The 17,198-nt window shown below is 48.4% G+C and overlaps 1 protein-coding gene across 1 annotated transcript; it reads left to right on the forward strand.

Annotated features, from left to right (window-relative positions):
• The first annotated feature begins 70 nt into the window (after positions 1-70).
• ACER1 (alkaline ceramidase 1) lies at positions 71-16,325 on the forward strand. Its single transcript, XM_025861463.2, has 6 exons — positions 71-163; positions 11,689-11,803; positions 11,883-12,024; positions 12,846-12,983; positions 15,741-15,878; positions 16,160-16,325. Exons 1-6 carry the CDS (start codon positions 71-73, stop codon positions 16,323-16,325), a joined length of 792 nt encoding a protein of 263 aa, XP_025717248.1.
• The last annotated feature ends 873 nt before the right edge of the window (positions 16,326-17,198 follow it).

Here is a 17,198-nt window from a genome sequence, read left to right on the forward strand (position 1 = left end):
CCTGGCTCTTCTAGGCTCTCATGCTCCTCTCTGCCAGACTGAGCCAGTGGGCACTGGGCGCTGCATCAGGATGCCCAGCATCTTCGCCTACCAGAGCTCCGAGGTGGACTGGTGTGAGAGTAACTTTCAGCACTCGGAGCTGGTGGCCGAGTTCTACAACACGGTGAGGTCCAGGTGGGAGGGCTGGGGGTTGCAGCCTTAACAGACTGGGGTTCCAGTCCGGCTTCTCCAAATCACTGCTGGGGAATCCTGCTTGAGGAATCACCCCTCTGAGTTTTGGCTCATCTGTTAGTCAAGGAGTGCTGGCTTTCATTCATTCATCTTTATTTGGCATCAGGCTCTGTGGAAGGTTTTGGAAATGCAGCAGTGACCAGGGAAACAGCCAGTCTCTGTCCCCCCCCCCCCCCCCCCCCGGAGCAGATGACACAGATGTGACTCCAGGCATTCACAACCCGGGTTGATGGTGCTTGTAATGGGAGTTGCACAGGCAGCCTTGGGGATCAGGGAGGGGGGTTGGGGGGAGTGGATCAGAAAAGGCTTCCAGGAGGAGGTGACTGTGTTTAGTTTTTTTTCAGCTGTACCCCCAGCCTAGGTTGACCAACTCATTCCAGTTTGCTGGGGACTGTCCTGGTTTCAGCATTGAAAGTCCCATGTCCTGGGGACCCCTCAGTTCTAAGCACACCAGCACAGTGGGCCATCCTTCCTCCAGCCCTTGCTAAGGGGCCATATTGGAAGGGCTCGAAATGCCTAAATGGCACAGGCATTTCAGCAAAGCTTCTAAGATGCAAAGCAGCCAAAGATGCATATGGCTATGCTACCGCCCATGTGGGGTGCTGGGGAGACTCCTGTGAATAAGGCAGGCTGCTCACCTTCCTGGAGCCCCTGGGATCGGGGGTGATGCAGGCTATGTGTTTTGCTCTGTACCCTGCACATAGCGAGGGTGCTCAGTACACAGTGAGTGATACAAAGCATACCTTTATTGAGTGCTTACTATGTGTGGCAGGCATTTTACTAAACATTTTACAGGAAAAATCTCAGTTTAATCTTCACAACGACTTTGGGAATTAGGCAGAGTGTATATTACATAGAGCTAATCCCGTTGTCCAGGTGAGGAAATGGCCTTCAGGGAGACTGAAAGACATACCAAGGATCATGCTGGCACTTACAGCTAGGATTTGAACTTGGTACTTCCGAGAGATTCTTTTTGGGGGATGGGGGAGAGGGAGCTCGGTCTCAGGATGCCCTGGTTGCTTTTGCCCTGTTTGACCTCACCAATTTCCAGAGCTGGGAGGTGGGAGTTTGAGATTCAGGGGTTCCCTCTGGTCTCCCTGGTTCTTGCTCCTCCTGGACAGAGATACTGACCCTGGTCCTCAGTACCTTCACCTGACACACAGGAGGGGGCTGAACGTACTGATCTCTAAGGTGGAGAAGAGGTTTGAGGTTCTGGGACCCCTCTTTCTGGATTCCCTGGCAGCCCACCCCGAGGTGGGGGTCCCCACAGAAGGCACCGAGAAAAGGCTGACTTAGGGCTGGGCTGAGCCTCCAGTCTAGCTGTGCTTGACAATGCAAAATGCTCCTCCATTCAGTCCTCCTTCAGCGGTCTCTAAATGTAGCAAATTCAGCCCCTCTCTAAATGTAGCAAATTGAGCGACTGGCAGACACCCTTTGAGGCCGCAGGAGACGTGGTCATGACACATACTAGACTTCAACATCATCATCTCCCAGTACCTGCATTTCCAGATACTTATCAAAGAGAAACAAAAGTTTCGCAAAATGATAGTTGCCTTTCCCTGGTGTGAACATACTTGGACATTTCCTTTCCTATTGAAAAGGCTCTTGCAAAACAGACCAGGGCATGAGGAATTGAATCCGAGTTATGTTATAAAGGGTCTCCCCAAGATTTTCTCCTCCCAAACACTTCTGAGTATCCCAAACCCATCACCAGAGCTAATAAATCATTGAGTTCAGGAATTGGCAAACGTTTGCTACAAAGGCCAGATATTAACTGTTTTTGGCTTTTTGGGCCATACAATCTGTATGGAAATAACTCAGCTCTACCACTGTACCTGGAAAGTGGCCATGGATAGTATGTAAACAAATGAGGGTGGCCATGTGCCAATAAAACTTTATGGACACTGAAATACGCATTTCACTTAACTTTCACGCGTCACAAGATACCCTTCTTTTAATTTTTCAACCATTTAAAATTGTAAATGTTATTCTTGGCTCATAAGCCATACAAAACAAGACAAGGGGGAATTTGGCACGGGGCCAGAGTTTGCCAGCTTATGAGATATAGATATATATATATATATATATATATATATATATATATATATATATATATGTATATGTATATATATTTATAATAACCAGCCAAATAGAAAACAATAAGATCTTTTCCTTTTGGCCTCTCAGATCAGTAATTAAAAATGAATTTACATGGTAGTGAATGTGGGCACACTCGTATTTTGCAGCTTCCTATGGGCAATTTGTCAAGTTGAGTGGAGACATGGAGTTACAGATAGCGCCCCCTCTGCCCCCACTCCGTCATTGCACCTCCAAGAACTTGCGTCAAAGAGATAATCCCAGTGGAAAACAAAATTTATATATAGTTCTGTCTGAGTCCTTTGTAATTGCAATCAAAAATAATGGAATACATAGAAAGGGGGTCATAGCATTTTCACCAGCCTGTGTAGGGCTGAATACATTCTGGTCAAATACTGCGCAGCTCTTTAAAAGCATGTTAAAAGCATGTTTTTGATCCAGGTATGTAAATGAAGACAAAATACGTAGTAAGAATTTTCTCAAAAAATCGATTCATGTTGGTTTCATCAGGATCCACTTAGGAGTCACTTCACTCTTCAGAAACTTATTTTCTGGATGCCTGCAAGGTTTGCTGAGTCTGGAGTGGGGGGAGGCGGAGCCCAGCCCCGCACGATCAGGGTACAGAAGAAGGCAGCTCTCGAGGACTCAGCCCAGGGGTTGACAAATTTCATAGAGGAGGGCACCTAGGAGTTGGGTTTTGAAAGATGGATAGGAGCTTGCCAAGTAGGGTAGGAGTCAAGGAAAAGGGAGAAGGGAGAAAAGGGATGTACTGAGTCCTGGAAATAAAAAGAGCCTGCACAGTTTGGGAAAGGGAAGTGTGTTTCTGTGGCTAGAAAATGAGGAGAGATGAAGATGAACAAGTTTTGAATGCTGGGTCAGTGTTCAAAAAATATATCCCGTATTTCCTGATGGACTCATTGGACTCATTCATTCATCCAGCATCAGTGCTATGAACCAACCCGTGCTGATTTGTCCTGGGGTCCCAGAGAGGCTCAGTGCTCCCAGGATAAGGAAGTGGGGTGTTCAGAATTAGATTTGACCAGTCCCATGATTAGCTTGTGGCAGAGGGAGGGCAAAGGGGCCAGAATGGGCAGCAGGGAGCCATGTGGATGGCACAGGAGGCCTCTGCTTGCTGAATGGGGAGGGAACTTCAATGCTTAAAGAATGAGTAAATGTTCTCTAAGGCATATGGAGCAAACGGACCAGCATAAGCAAAGGCCTTGAGGCGAGAGAGAATAGCAGATCAAGGAACGGTTGGTGGCTTGAAGCGAGAGCCCAGGCTGCCCAAGAAGGAGGAAATGAGGGCTGAGAGACAGGTGGAGGAGGTTTCCAGGGGCCACGTGGGGAATGCCTGGCAGAGGAGTGTGAGCTCCATGGTGAGGGCACCGGGGAGCCGTGGGGGACTTTTGAACAGCAAAGAGTCAATGATGTGGGCAGCAGCTGGGGCACCTGGTTGCCTTTCACAGATGGCCCTGGAGAGCCAGGAAGGCATATCCAACAGGGGCAGAGGTCAAGGGCGTGGGAGGGCCTGGGCCAGGTGGGGTGGAGGAGAAATCAAGGTGTGGGCTGCTCCGGTTTACTTCTGCTGGCATTGGCCTGGTGGCCTCCAGGTGTGGCCTCCTTCTGGGCGGCTGACAACTTAAGAGAGTTTCAAGTCGTGGAGGAGGAAGTTTCCAGGCTCCCTGGCTCTGAGAAGCAGCTGTGCTGCTGAATTCCTTTCCTGGGGTCCTGCCAAAGCTTCAGAAGCTCTGCATCTCATCCTCTCCAGAAAGCTTCCTCTCGGATGCTTGGATAGAGAACAAAGGGGTGGTATGTCTGGAGCGGGGAACGGCATAGGCAAAGGTGCAGTGGTGGGCATAGTCTGGGGGAGGGGTACAATAGAAGGGACAGAGAGGTCGGAGTGGGAGGTTGTGCAAGGGGGTCTAGGCTGCAACATCCGTACCTCCTACAGCCTCCCAGCCTCCTTTTGCAACCGAGCATTCCTGTCGCTGGCCTCTGCACTGTGGGGATTCCTGTCCCTCTCTCTTGAATGCTGTGTGATGCAGGGGGAGACCCTCCCCTCTCTGAGCCCCTGGCTGTGAATAACAGGTCCCATAAGTTCTAAACCACACCTCCCTCTTCTGCCTTCCTTCTCATCAAATTCACAGCAAAAGCAATTGTGCCAGCCTTCCCCTCCCCGCCGAAAATGAGGAGGGCATGATTCCTGCCCTCAGGGAGGGCAGACACTCTTAATTGAATAATTTCACACACTGGGGACCATGCCCATGACACATCTTGGCTCAGACTCGATAGGTCCCTCTGGACCTCTTTTCTCCTTCAGAAAAAGCCTTCTGGGGATGACAGAGGGGTCCAATTTGAAGAGACAATGACCCCTTCATTTTGTTCATGACTCAACAAGAATTGATTGAGTCAGGCACTGTTTCAGGCTCTGGGGACACAGAGGTGACCAAAGCAAATGAAAACGTCTGCCCTCACGGGGCCAGTGTCCTGGGGGATGGAGGAGACAGACAAAAAACAAGTCAGAAGTAAAGCATACAGGTGGGACAGGGAAGAAAGACTCATTCATTCATGTGTTCATTCATTTACTCATTCATATTTATTCAGCAAATATTTACTGAGTACTTGTTCAGAAAGGGAGCAGCTATGGGTGCTAATCGTGATTAACCCGTAGGACCATGGAGAGGATGAAACATCTACTGGGTATCCCAAATGTTCATCGTGGATGAATGGATAAATACCCTGTCATTCAGCCACACAATGGACTACTACTCAGCCATAAACAGGAGTGAAGGGCGGACCCACGCTACATCATAGATGAACCTTGAAAACATGATGCTCAGTGAGAGAAGCCAGTCACAAAAGGCCACACACTGTGTGATTCCATCCATATGAAATGCCCAGAGGAGCCAAATCTGCAGAGATAAGAAGCAGATGAGTGGTTCCCCAGAGCTGGCGGAGTTGGGGGGAGGTGTGGTAAGGCAGGGGAGTGACTGCTAATGGAGACAGGGTTTCTTTTTGGGGGTGATGAGAATGTTCTGGAATTAAATATTGGTGATGGTTGCACAACCTTGTGAATAGGCGATTGAAACCCACTGACTTGCACACTTTAAAAGAGTGAATTTGATTGTATGCGATTTATATCTCAATTAAAAAAACAGATTAAAAAAAAACTTTACAGTTCTTGGCACATCCTAAGCATCGAATAAACAAGGCTATTGCTATTAGAAGTAAACATAGCACAGAGATGCAAAAGTGTTAATATATTCATTTTTTTTAACAAATAACACTTCCTGTAATCCTCATAGCAATTTTATGAAGTAAGTACTCTTATGCTCCACATTTTCAGAGATGGGGAATAAAGGCTCAGAGAGCGTACGTTTCCTCCTCGGGGTTTTACAGCATGTAAATCACAAGTGCACAAAAGCTGTGTATACTGGCAGTGCCGGAGTTAAAGCCCGGGCCACCTGGCCCCAGAATCTCTCACTCAATTAACCACAGCATTGTGAGGCCACTCAGTTACTGAGTGATTAACAATTAATTGTGTGTGTTTTAATTCATGCAAGTAAGTCCTATTCGGGGAGGGTCTATGGCTGGTGCTCTAGCTCCAAGGCCCCAGCCCTGCACCAACGTTCTTGTGCATGTGTTGAGTGGATATAGAGGGGGTCCTCAACAGGTGACAGAGCCAGGTGTGCGTGGTGGGACTTCGAGCTTTGGCAGTGGGGAGAGAGAGCGCAGGAGTGTTGGGCGATGTTCGTTGATTTGGTTGATTCGACACATTTTTCTTGAGCGCCCACCGCGTGCCCAGCGAGGTGGGTGTTGGGGACACAGCCAGGGATAAAACAAGTGCGTATCGTCCTCACACGGAGGTCACCCTCCAGTGAGGAGGAGAGGGACAATAAAGGAGTCAAGAATGCATCGATGGAATGCGCAAGTGAAACAGTGGGTGGGAGGGAGGCCGCTCCAGGTGGCCAGGGAGAAGGAGAACGCAGATTCCCCCACCGCCTTTTCCCAAAGCTGAAATGGGCAGTCAATTCAGGTCAATCTGCCTTCCTCCCTTCTCTTCTTTGTCCACCCCCCCACCCCACCCCGCCGCTTCTCTCCTTTCCTTCTTCCAGACCTAAGGTACCCAGCCACATCTATCTACCAGACACCCTGCTAGGTACTGGTGGTCAAAAAAGCAAATTATTCCAGAATAACAGCAACACTGTTATTCATAGTCAGTATAGCAGCTGTGGCAGCCATGTATTTTCTGCATGCGTCACTCTCTACCAAAATTTACGGAGCACCTACTATGCGTCAGGCACTGCTCTAGGCACTGGAGTTTCCTAGCAGCGAGCAAAACTCGTGGACCCCGTAGCACTTGGTTCTCTAATCCTCACTGTGACGCTTGGAGTTAGAGGAGGAAAATGAGGCACGGAATGTCCCCCAAACCCTGACTGGGTAGACCTGTGAAGGCAGACTTCGTTTTGGGGTACTGCTAGGTCCCTGAGCAGCATAGTAGATCCTGAAGGAGTGGTTGGTAAGCAAATGGGTGGACGGATGGATGGATGTGAAGGCACCTGATGGGGCTGGGACTCAGAGAGTCCAGCTCACGATCCTGGGCAGGCGTCTGTCCCTCCTGGAAGAGTCTAGGTGGGGCCAGTGGTTGGGAAATGTGGGGACCCAGCCCCAGAGGCAGGGAGGGAGGCCCGGGTAGGCGGCAGTCTCCGATGCTATCAGAGACTCTGGAGCCAGTTGGAAGCCATTAGTCAGAGGCTCCGCCCGTTGCTTTGCCCTCATTCTGCACACTCAGGGGCATTATCAGAAACTTCTGTCTTGGTCCTGCTGGCCTCTGAGCTTGGAGCAACTAAACCAAGGATCAGCCTGTCACCATTGTCTCCCACAGCAACAACAACAGCAGCAGTAACCCTTGCTATTTGTTGAGCTGAAACCACATCCCTGGCAAGGGCCTCATGCATGCCCCTCAACAGCGTCCGCACTAGGCATTAATTACTCACGGCCATTTTGCTGATGCAGGAAAGGGAGACCCAGAGACACTAGACCACACGGCCAGGGAGCAGGGAAGCCCCCTCTTAATCATTGCCACCTGTCTTGTCCTCTCATCTTTTAAGGCAGGGGGTAAAAGCAAACTTTGGAGTCCCCCAGAGCTGTGCAACCTCAGAGAAGTCACTCTACCTCTCTGAGATCCAGTTTTCTCATCGCCAAACAAGAACTAGGAAGCCAGACCTTGGGGGGGTGTGCGCGAGGAAGCAATATCTGTAAAATTGTGCTGTCAAAAGATAAGGAAGTAACAGTCATAGCACCTTCCATCCAGAACTTTCCAGGTACAGCCCCTTCTGCCAAGTGTTTTCACGTGTGTGACTTGGTGATCCACATAAACCTGCTTTGAGATCCAGTCAACAGGAAATATTTATTGAACACCTACTATTCCTCAGTTCCTGAGGTGGCAATGGAGAACGGGGAAGACAGCGCCTGTTCTCAAAGCCAGGTTTAGTGGGAGAGCAAGACAGTTTCAGAACAGCTAGCCAAGTGTTAGGATAGAGGAACAGGGCACCAAAGAAGACCACCTGACCCTGCCTTGTGGGACTGGGAAGGCGTTATCAAAAGGTGATGCCCAGGGGAAAGACGGAGCAGTAGTTGGCCTGCCGAAGAGGGGCAAGTGAGGACAGAGTGTTCCCGGCAGTGGGAACAGCATGTGGTAACTTCTGGAGAAAGTATGGCTCATTTGGAGGAATGGAGTTATGCCTTCCACCTAGATTATAAAGTTGAAGGTGGAGAGAGGTGAGTTATGGAGGGAGTTTATCAGCCAGGTTTAAGGGTTTGGATTTTATTTATGGGATTCACAGACGTGTTTTAAATGGAGGGTTTAGAGTTTGGGGAACTGGTTGGCTCAGCATCTTCAGCCATGTTCCATACGCCCAAGGGCTGGTGTTTGTTTGAAGGCAGAGGGAAACTCCGATTTGTTTGGGATTTTGCCCATTCGGTATCCATGGCACCATTTTCCCTTTGACAACCAACTGCCCCTCTTCTACTGGTTATGTTCTCAACAGGATGGTCAATCAAGGTGCTTCCCTTCCTCTGGCCAAGGGTGGGCTATGGCCCAGGAAGCATCTCCTGAATTTGAATCCTGAGCCTGGATATAACAATTGAACATAACTTTTTTTTTTCCATTCATGCCCGAAGTTGCTCCCTGAAGAGACTGTCCATTCGAGCCTCAGAACCATTCTGGTTTTTGGTTTTCCTTGTCTTCTGCAATTCTTTGGATTTGTGAGCTCCCATAATGACTGAATGACAAATAAACTGAATAAGTAACTAAACACACTTTTTTGTACTTATGGTACAAGTTCATTTTCTGTTGCTTGCTACCAAAGAACCCTAGCTCATATACCAATGGTGATGGTTTTACTGGATTCAAGCATTAGAAAGCTAGCTTAAGCAAAAAATCAAAAAACAAACCAAATAGGAAGAATGCATCAGGTAGGTACTGGGGTATCTTAGAAAGGAGAGATGAGTTGCTTGGGAGGACTAGGGTCCAAGGTAGGTCTGGAGGATTTAGCACAAGGAAGATACCACCCTTGAGTATTTGCCTGTGTTCTCAGCCTTGTCTGTTTGTGGTGGCAAGATGCCTGCCATATCTTAAACATCGGGACAATATCCCAAGACCTTAGAGAGTTGACAATAGTGCAACTCAATTTTGGTGGACTCCCAGGCTCTGTGTCTGCTCCAAGTTTCAAATTCCCAAGAAAATCTGATTGACCCAGTTTGGGATAGGTGTCTACTTCCAGTGGGGTTGAGTCTCAGGATGCAGACACAGCGTGCATGTTCTCGGGTAGCCATTGTGAACCAAGTGGCTGTGCCAGAAATGTGTTTGACACTGTCCATTGGTGGGCATCAGACACCTTGGTATGGAAAGCAGGGACATGGGTGGGATCATGGGCTACAAAACCAGTTTGCCAAGCATCCTCAAATTGTGGAACCAGCCTTTGAGCTGGTTCACCATCACCCGAGGAGAGCCATGGGCTTCCCTAGAATCAGAAGGACTCCTGCCTTGGAAACTAGTCTTGGTGCCCAGGACCTAGGGTCCTAGATGGTGACCCTGTATCAGGTAAATGATTTCCCCACACCCACCACTGTGCTCTGTATTTTTTCTTTATTGAAGTATAGTTGACATACAATATTATATTAGTTTCAGGTGTGCAACTTAGTGATTTGACAATTATATACATTACACAGTGCTCACCACGATAAGTGTAGTTACCATCTGTCACAATAAAATGTCATTACAATATTATTGACTACACTCCCTATGCTGCACTTTTCATCCCCATAACTTACTGATTTTATAACTGGAAGTTTGAATCTCTTCACCCATTTTGTCCATCCCCCACCCCTTCCCCTCTGGCAACAACCAGTTTGCAATCTGTACTTATGAGTCTGTTCTGTCTTTTGTTTGTTAGTTCATTTGTTTTGTTTTTTAGATTCCACATATAAGGGAAATCATACGGTATTTGTCTCTCTCTGACCTATTTCAGTTGGCATAATACCCTCTAGGTCCCTCCATATTGTCACAAATGGCAAGATTTCCTTCCTTTGATGGCTGAGGACTATTCAACTGTATACATACAGCACATCTTCTTTAGCCATTCATGTATCAGTGGACACTTGGTTGCTTCCATATCTTGGCTATTATAAATAAATATTATAAATAAAGCTGCAGTAAACATAAGGGTGCATATATCTTTACAGATTAGTGTTTTTGGTTTTTTTGGGGGGGAGGTAAATGCCCATCAGCAGAATTACTGAATCCTATGGTATTTCTATTTTTAATCTTTTGAGGAACCTCCACAGTGGCTGCATCACTTGCATTCCCACAAACAGTGCATGAGGGTTTCTTTTTCTCCACAGTCTTACCCAACACTTATTATTTCTTCTTCTTCTTTATTTTCAATACTAGCCATTCTGATTGGTGTGAGGTGATAGCTCATTGCGGTTTTGACTTGCATTTCCCTGTGTTCTCTATTTTTGAGTCAGTACCCTTCAGTCTAGGTTTCTGAGAAATAACGGAGCACCCTGGTTAACAGGGCACTATTTCTTCACTTTCTAAGATGGGACGCAGGCGATGGAGGAGACCTTTACAACGTGAAGATTTTATTGGGGAGAGAGGGTATAATTGAGTGAGCAAGCGGCTGACCTCAAGTTAGCAGGTAGAAGAAGACCGTAAGAACACTTGTTTCTGAGCTCATGTGAGAGACTCAACTGTGGCCCAGACATATCTGGGGGAAACTTTGAGGGGGCGCTGAAATCCTAGTGGTCAGGGACTCTGAACCCTTGAAATTCTGGTGCAAATGTTCTTGTCACCTTAACTGTACTCATAGACTATGGAGGCCTGGGGGATCTTTGGGTCAACAACATGAAGAGGCAAGTGGCATTGTGCATATGTCACCAATGCAGATATGGTAGGTTAGAGCAGTGAATTTACTCCTCACAGTCAGTGAGTGGCGTGCAGAAGCCCAGTATATGGGATGCTTTGGTTTCAAATGAAACAGCCCACTAAAAACAGCTTAAATAGAAAAGATCATATCTTATTATTTTTTGAAATGGAAGTCTAGAGGTAGATGGTTCTGGAATGTTAACTTGGCAGCTCAACATTATCAAGCTCTTCATGGAGAAGTGGTTCTTGAAATACCTGTCCAGGGACACCGTGGGGTCCCTGAGGCCTTTCAGAGGTTCCTCGAGGTAAAAATTATTTTCATAATAATAGAAAGATTTTGTTTGCCTTTTTCACTCTATCTCACCAGGGTACTATGGGATCTTCTAGTGGTTTTGTGATGAGTGATGACACCATCTCTCAAATGGCCAAGGGAATATGTGCTTGTGTAGTCCTGGGTTTTGAAAACTTCTCAGTCTCGATTTCTAATACAGCCAACCTTGATAAATGAAGCTCATATATATATATATATATTTAAGTAATAGATTCATTTGCATTTCTATCCCCTTGGTCAGACCAGGTGATGAGGGCAGAATTTGTGGCAAGGAAGCCTGGAAAATGTTGTGTAGCTGTGTCTAAAACTTGGGGGGCTCTTATTTCCAAAAGGAAAAGGGGGGCAGATGTATGTAGAAGGTTAGTAGACAGTCTGCCACACTCGCTGAATGAATGAATAAACCGATAGAATAACAGATGGAGTAATGAACCTATTGATGACTGTCAAGATCAACTGGAAGAGTGACAAACTCAGGGTTGATCAATTGCCTGAAAGGGGACAGGTGACCAATTGGCTAATAACTTAGGGTTGGACATAGGGGCAGCCCTCGCCTGCCTGCACTTCTGACAACCCCTCCCCATGCCCTCCTCTTTTCCAGTTCAGCAATGTCACCTTTTTCATCTTTGGGCCTCTCATGATGTTTCTCATGCACCCCTACGCCCAGAAACGCTCCCGCTATGTTTATATCACCTGCATCCTCTTCATGGTCGTAGGTAGGTGGGGGTCTGTGACAGTGGGGTGGTAGGGGTGGGGACCACCCCCTTGACCACCTACCTTTGTCTCTTGCTCCAGGCCTGTTCTCCATGTACTTCCACATGACGCTTAGCTTCCTGGGCCAGCTGCTGGATGAGATCGCTATCCTGTGGCTGCTGGCCAGTGGCTACAGCATATGGATGCCCCGCTGCTACTTTCCCACTTTCCTAGGAGAGAACAGGTGGGGCGGGGGCTGGTCCTCTGTTGATCCCACCATAGCCCATGTGGGCTCCTGGGTCCACTCCCTGAGCCCACTTGAGGTCCTTGGAATCCCTCCCCTGACCACCCCAGCACTTTCTTCTGACCCTACCTGACTTAACTGGCTTCCAGGGACTCCTCCTTTGAGAGTACTCGGGACCCCCAGAAATCCTCTCCTGATCCTACCTGGATAGTCTGGTACCTTCTCCAGAACCTGTCCGAAGCCACCTGGGGGTCCCAGGAACCCATACGTAAGCTTACCTGGGCCCCAGGGACCTCTCCCCTGAGCCTATCACCTAGGCCCCCTGGAACTTTCCTGGGATCCTCCTGGGCTCCACTCTTAACCTGAGACCACTTTGAATCTCTCTCCTGACCCTATTTGACCTATCTGAGCCTTCTAGGACCCCTCTCCTGATAGTACTTGGGACCTCTGTAATTCCTTCCTTAATCCTACCCAGGTCCCCTGAATCCTTTGTCTGACCTCACCTGGGCCCTGACACCCTCTGCTGACCTGACTAAGCCCCTTTGAGCCTCCCTGAGACCCTCTCATCATCCTACCCACCCTTACCCCTGGGACCCCCTTTAGACCCTGCCTGGGCCCACTCGGGATGTTTCATTGGACCCTTCTTGGGACCCTCTGCTGAGCCCACCTGGGAACCTCAATACCTTTTCCTGAGTCCGGTTGGGCACCCTGAAACCCCTTCCCTTTGCTCATCTACCTCTGCCACAAGATCTCCTGACCCTGCCTAAACCCCCCAGGACCCTCCCAGCCACCCTCCCACAGCTGCATCCTTCTTCCCCCAGGCCCCAGTTCATCTGCCTGGTCGTCATCACCACTGTGGTCAGCACCTTCCTGTCCTTCCTGAGGCCCGTGATCAACGCATATGCCCTCAACAGCATTGCTGTGCACATCCTCTACATCGTGTTCCAGGAATACAAGAAGTGGGTGGTGGTTGCAAGCGCCTCCCTGGGGAGGTGGCTCCCATCCCCCTCCAAGCACGTCCCTCACCCCACGTACTCACCAAGTCCCAGGGCTGGAGGTCTCATCGACTCCAGGCTCAAGGGAGGGATGTCCCTTCCCCAAGATCATCTACTAACAAGGGGCAGGGTTAGGATTGGAACTTAAGGCTGAAACCCCAAACATACATACAAGCAGAGACTGTTGTATGATAAACCTCCATGTGCCCACTAACCGGTCCCAATAACCATCAGCATTTTGCCAACCTGCATTACACATTCCCCCCGGATTCCATATACTGGCACCCATTAACTTTTCAGGTTTGAACTCTCCTGATAAATAATAATTATTATTTTTTTAACCCATACCAGGTCTTGGCAGGATAAAAAGAGGGGTCTTTGGAATGGGGCCATTTGAGGAGAGCTGAATAAAAGGGTTATTTACAAAGGAGAGAGCAGGTGTCGGCAAATCACTAGGGATCATTTAGAACCGTTGTGCTGATAAGAGTGGGATCCTATGACCATCAGGAGACCTGGGGTCGGGGGGAGAAGGGGGGGAGTGATTACAAGAGTGTGGAAGGAGAGAGCCCTGTGGAGAGGGCCTCCTTAGCAAGAACCGTGACCTCCAGTTGCTGGTTGCAGCTAGCTTGAGCCAACCCCACATGGAGGAGGCCAGGAGAATAAATATTCTAACCATACCCTTCTCTTACCCTTTGGTTTCTTGCTGGGGTGCCTCATTGTCCAACCCAACTAGAAAGCATTGGCCAACCCAGCTAGAAAGCATTGGCCAACCCAACTGGAGGCCATTGGCCAACCCAACTAGAAAGCATTGGCCAACCCAACTGGAGGCCATTGGCCAACCCAACTGGAGGCCATTGGTTAAACCAACTGGAAACCGTTGGCTAATCTAACTGGAAGCCCAAGGACAAAGGAATCCCCAGCTTCAGTCCACACAGGTCAACACCCCGCCTCCCCGGGGCATAGGGCAGAATGGAGAGGGGTAGGGAAGGATCTAGAGGGACAAAAGGAAGATGGGGCACACACAAGGCTAATCAAGTAGACAATACCCAGATTGCACCAATATTGCCTCAGTTTCTCAAGATGTCTTCTTCCAACTAGTCTTGTTGAAATTGGAATGCAAACATAGTCTCTTAGGTTTTCTTTGTGTCATAGTATTCTCTCCCTCCCTCCCCTATCTTCATGCCTCTGATTTGATAACAGAAACTCCATCATTTGTCCTGTAGACCATTCTGGATTTGGCTGTCTGCTTCCTGTGGTGTCTTTCATTGTCTTTCTTTCTTTCTTTCTTTCTTTCTTTCTTTCTTTCTTTCTTTCTTTTAATTTCTTGCAAATTATTAGTTAGAACTAGATTTAGGTTTTCGTATTTTGAGGCCAGAATATTGCATGTGTGGTGCTGGGTGTTTCTTGTTCCATGCCATTAGGACCCCATAATGAATGGTTGCTCCACATTATTGCTATTAAGGTTGATCAGTGGATTCAGGTGGTGTCATCTCCTCCCTTTATTATAAAGTTTTCCACTGACTTTTCACCTAAGAATTTCAGCAGCCATTCAGGCACACTGCTTCCATCCATGAATTCATTAGTGGTTGCAAGAGGGCGGTTTGCAGATTCCATTACTCCTTCTGCAATGATTTTCTGGAGTTCTTCCATCAAGAAGGACTTTTCACTCGTCAACCTGGAAATACAGTTTGCACAGGAATGACAGGATGGATAATTGATTCTTTCCCTTAATTGATCTATCTCCAGAGTAATGAGCTGGGGCCTTAGCCATCTCTAGTGGGGACCAATGAAATTTTTAAGAAAAGTATTATTATGAACTCATGGATGTTTATATCTCAGAAGTGTTTCAATCCATTGCCGTCGCCGTGCTATATTTTTAGCTTTTCATTTTGAAGTAGTCACAGACTCATGACAAATTGCAAAAATAGTGCAGAGTCTTGTGCATCCTTCATCCAGCTTCCCCCAGCCTCTCCCAATGGAACATCCTGTGTGACCATAGTACAACCTTAAAAGGAGGAAATTGATGACAGAACAATGCTGTTAACTAGACCTCAGACTCTATATTCAGATTTCATCAATCCTTACTCATTATTCTTTTTTTGGTGGTCAAACTCTCCCATTTTAGACTAGGGGGCAGGGCCTGCACTTTTAACCATAGGGAAGTTATTGCTTCATTAATTCCTGATATGCTCTTTCCTGAAGGATGCTGGGTCAGCTCTGCTGTTGGGGAAACAGATTCTGCTCTTGAGTTGTCCCCAGATGTGGCCTCCAGAGAATTTGCCCTCCCATAGCCACACAGACATGAATCCTCACGCACTGACTCACAGGTGTGCACACACTTACAGCCCGCCCAAGACAAACAGGGGAGGGCTTGTTGGTTAAGAAATCTGCAGCCTGACAAACCTGGTTCAGACCCCAGCTCTGTCACTTGCTATCTGTGTAAACTTAATCTCATGTGCCTGTTTTCTCATCTACAAAATGAAAATAATAGCATTGTTGTGAGGACTGAGTTTTTATCTGAAGAACTTTTAGAACTGTATCTGGCGTCCTATCAGTGCTCAGCAAATGTTAGCAATCATCACAAATTAGGCCCCCTCCCTCTGGTACTCTTGGTTGTTCCCTCTTCCCAGCCTCATCTCCCTGGATGGAGGAATTTCCCATTGGCCCCTTCAGGCTCTGCTCTCCGAGTCTGGCTCTAATCTTCCTCCTTCTCTCCCTTAGGACCAGCAATAAGGAGCTTCGGCATATAATGGAGGTCTCCGTAGTTTTATGGGCTTTTGCACTGACCAGCTGGATCAGTGACCGCTTGCTTTGCAGTTTCTGGCAGCAGATCAATTTCTTTTACCTGCACAGCATCTGGTAAGCACCTGCCCTGTGGTATGGGGTGCCAGAGCCAGAAAATCTCAGATAGCAGAGTTTGGAGCAGGAACCTGGGGGCAGAGAGGGGAGGCACAGATGTTGGTGTGTGTGTGTGTGTGTGTGTGTGTGTGTGTAGGGGTTGGTTGCAATCGAGGGTCTGATCCAGAATGTCCCTTTGGATGGTCAGGATCCATGAGAAGGAAGGAGAGAACCGAAGTGGGGGCATCCAGCTGGCTCTGGGGCATCTTGGCACCTCACCACCTTCTTCCTGCCCCCCACAGGCATGTACTCATCAGCATCACCTTTCCTTATGGCATGGTTACCATGGCCTTAGTGGATGCCAGGTATGAGATGCCAGGTCAAACCCTCAGAGTCCGCTACTGGCCTCGGGACACTTGGCCTGTGGGGCTGCCCTACGTGGAAGTCCGTGACTACAAGAACTGCTGATGTCTGCCAGCTTCTGGACCACCTGAGCACCTGCCAACTCACCTGTGTCTTGAAGAGGGAGTCCTGGATCAGGAGTCGAGAGATGCTCACGGTTCTTTCCTCTACCTGCCTTTCTCCGTCCTTCTTGTCCTGCATGGCTCCCCCCCCCCTCAAGACAGGGGATGGACTTCATGAGCCTTCTGTGCAGCAGTCTGATGACCGTGGGGGAGCTGCCTGGCATAGCTGCTCTTATTCTCTTTCATTTCCTCCTTTGTGTTCACTCTGTGAGGCTGGATCACCAGGTGCTGGGATTACCTGGCAGCCACTGGGAATGACTTCAGGCTGGGGCTTGGTGCCCGGGCACCTCATAAATAGTGGTGGTCACTACCACACCCTTTGGACCTGTCTTTGGCCAAGCAATGTCCCTGGTACTTGGGGGCATCCCAGAGAACAGACATGATTTCCAGTCACCTCATCTGCCCTCACTCATGCATGCAGAGACCTTGCAGGTCCTCTCACACACATGCTCCCACAGACCTCTGCTGCCATCTCACTGCTAGACAATGGAGCAACACGGAGGCCCAGACTGGGCAATCTGGCTGTTGTTGGGGCATGGGCATCAGGAGGGGAGCTGGGGTGGCCTGCATGGGCTCTCAAAGTGAGAGGAGAACAGGAAGGTGATTTCTGTGGTGGTTAAGAGCACAGGGCTTGGGGTCAGGCAGACCTAAGCTTGAATCCTGCTCCACCATTTCCTAGTTGTATAATCCGGGGGAAGTGATTTTTTTCCTACCTTTGAAGCTCAAGCACCTTGTCTGTAATATGACAATGTTTCTGCCTTCATGGGACTTCTGCGTGGATAAAACAAGATCACGTACAAAAAGTGTTTAGCCTGGA

Source organism: Callorhinus ursinus, unplaced genomic scaffold (genome assembly GCF_003265705.2).
Source record: "Callorhinus ursinus isolate GAN/ISIS: 27379988/994484 unplaced genomic scaffold, GSC_fseal_2.0 scaffold77, whole genome shotgun sequence".
Lineage (NCBI taxonomy): Eukaryota > Metazoa > Chordata > Mammalia > Carnivora > Otariidae > Callorhinus > Callorhinus ursinus.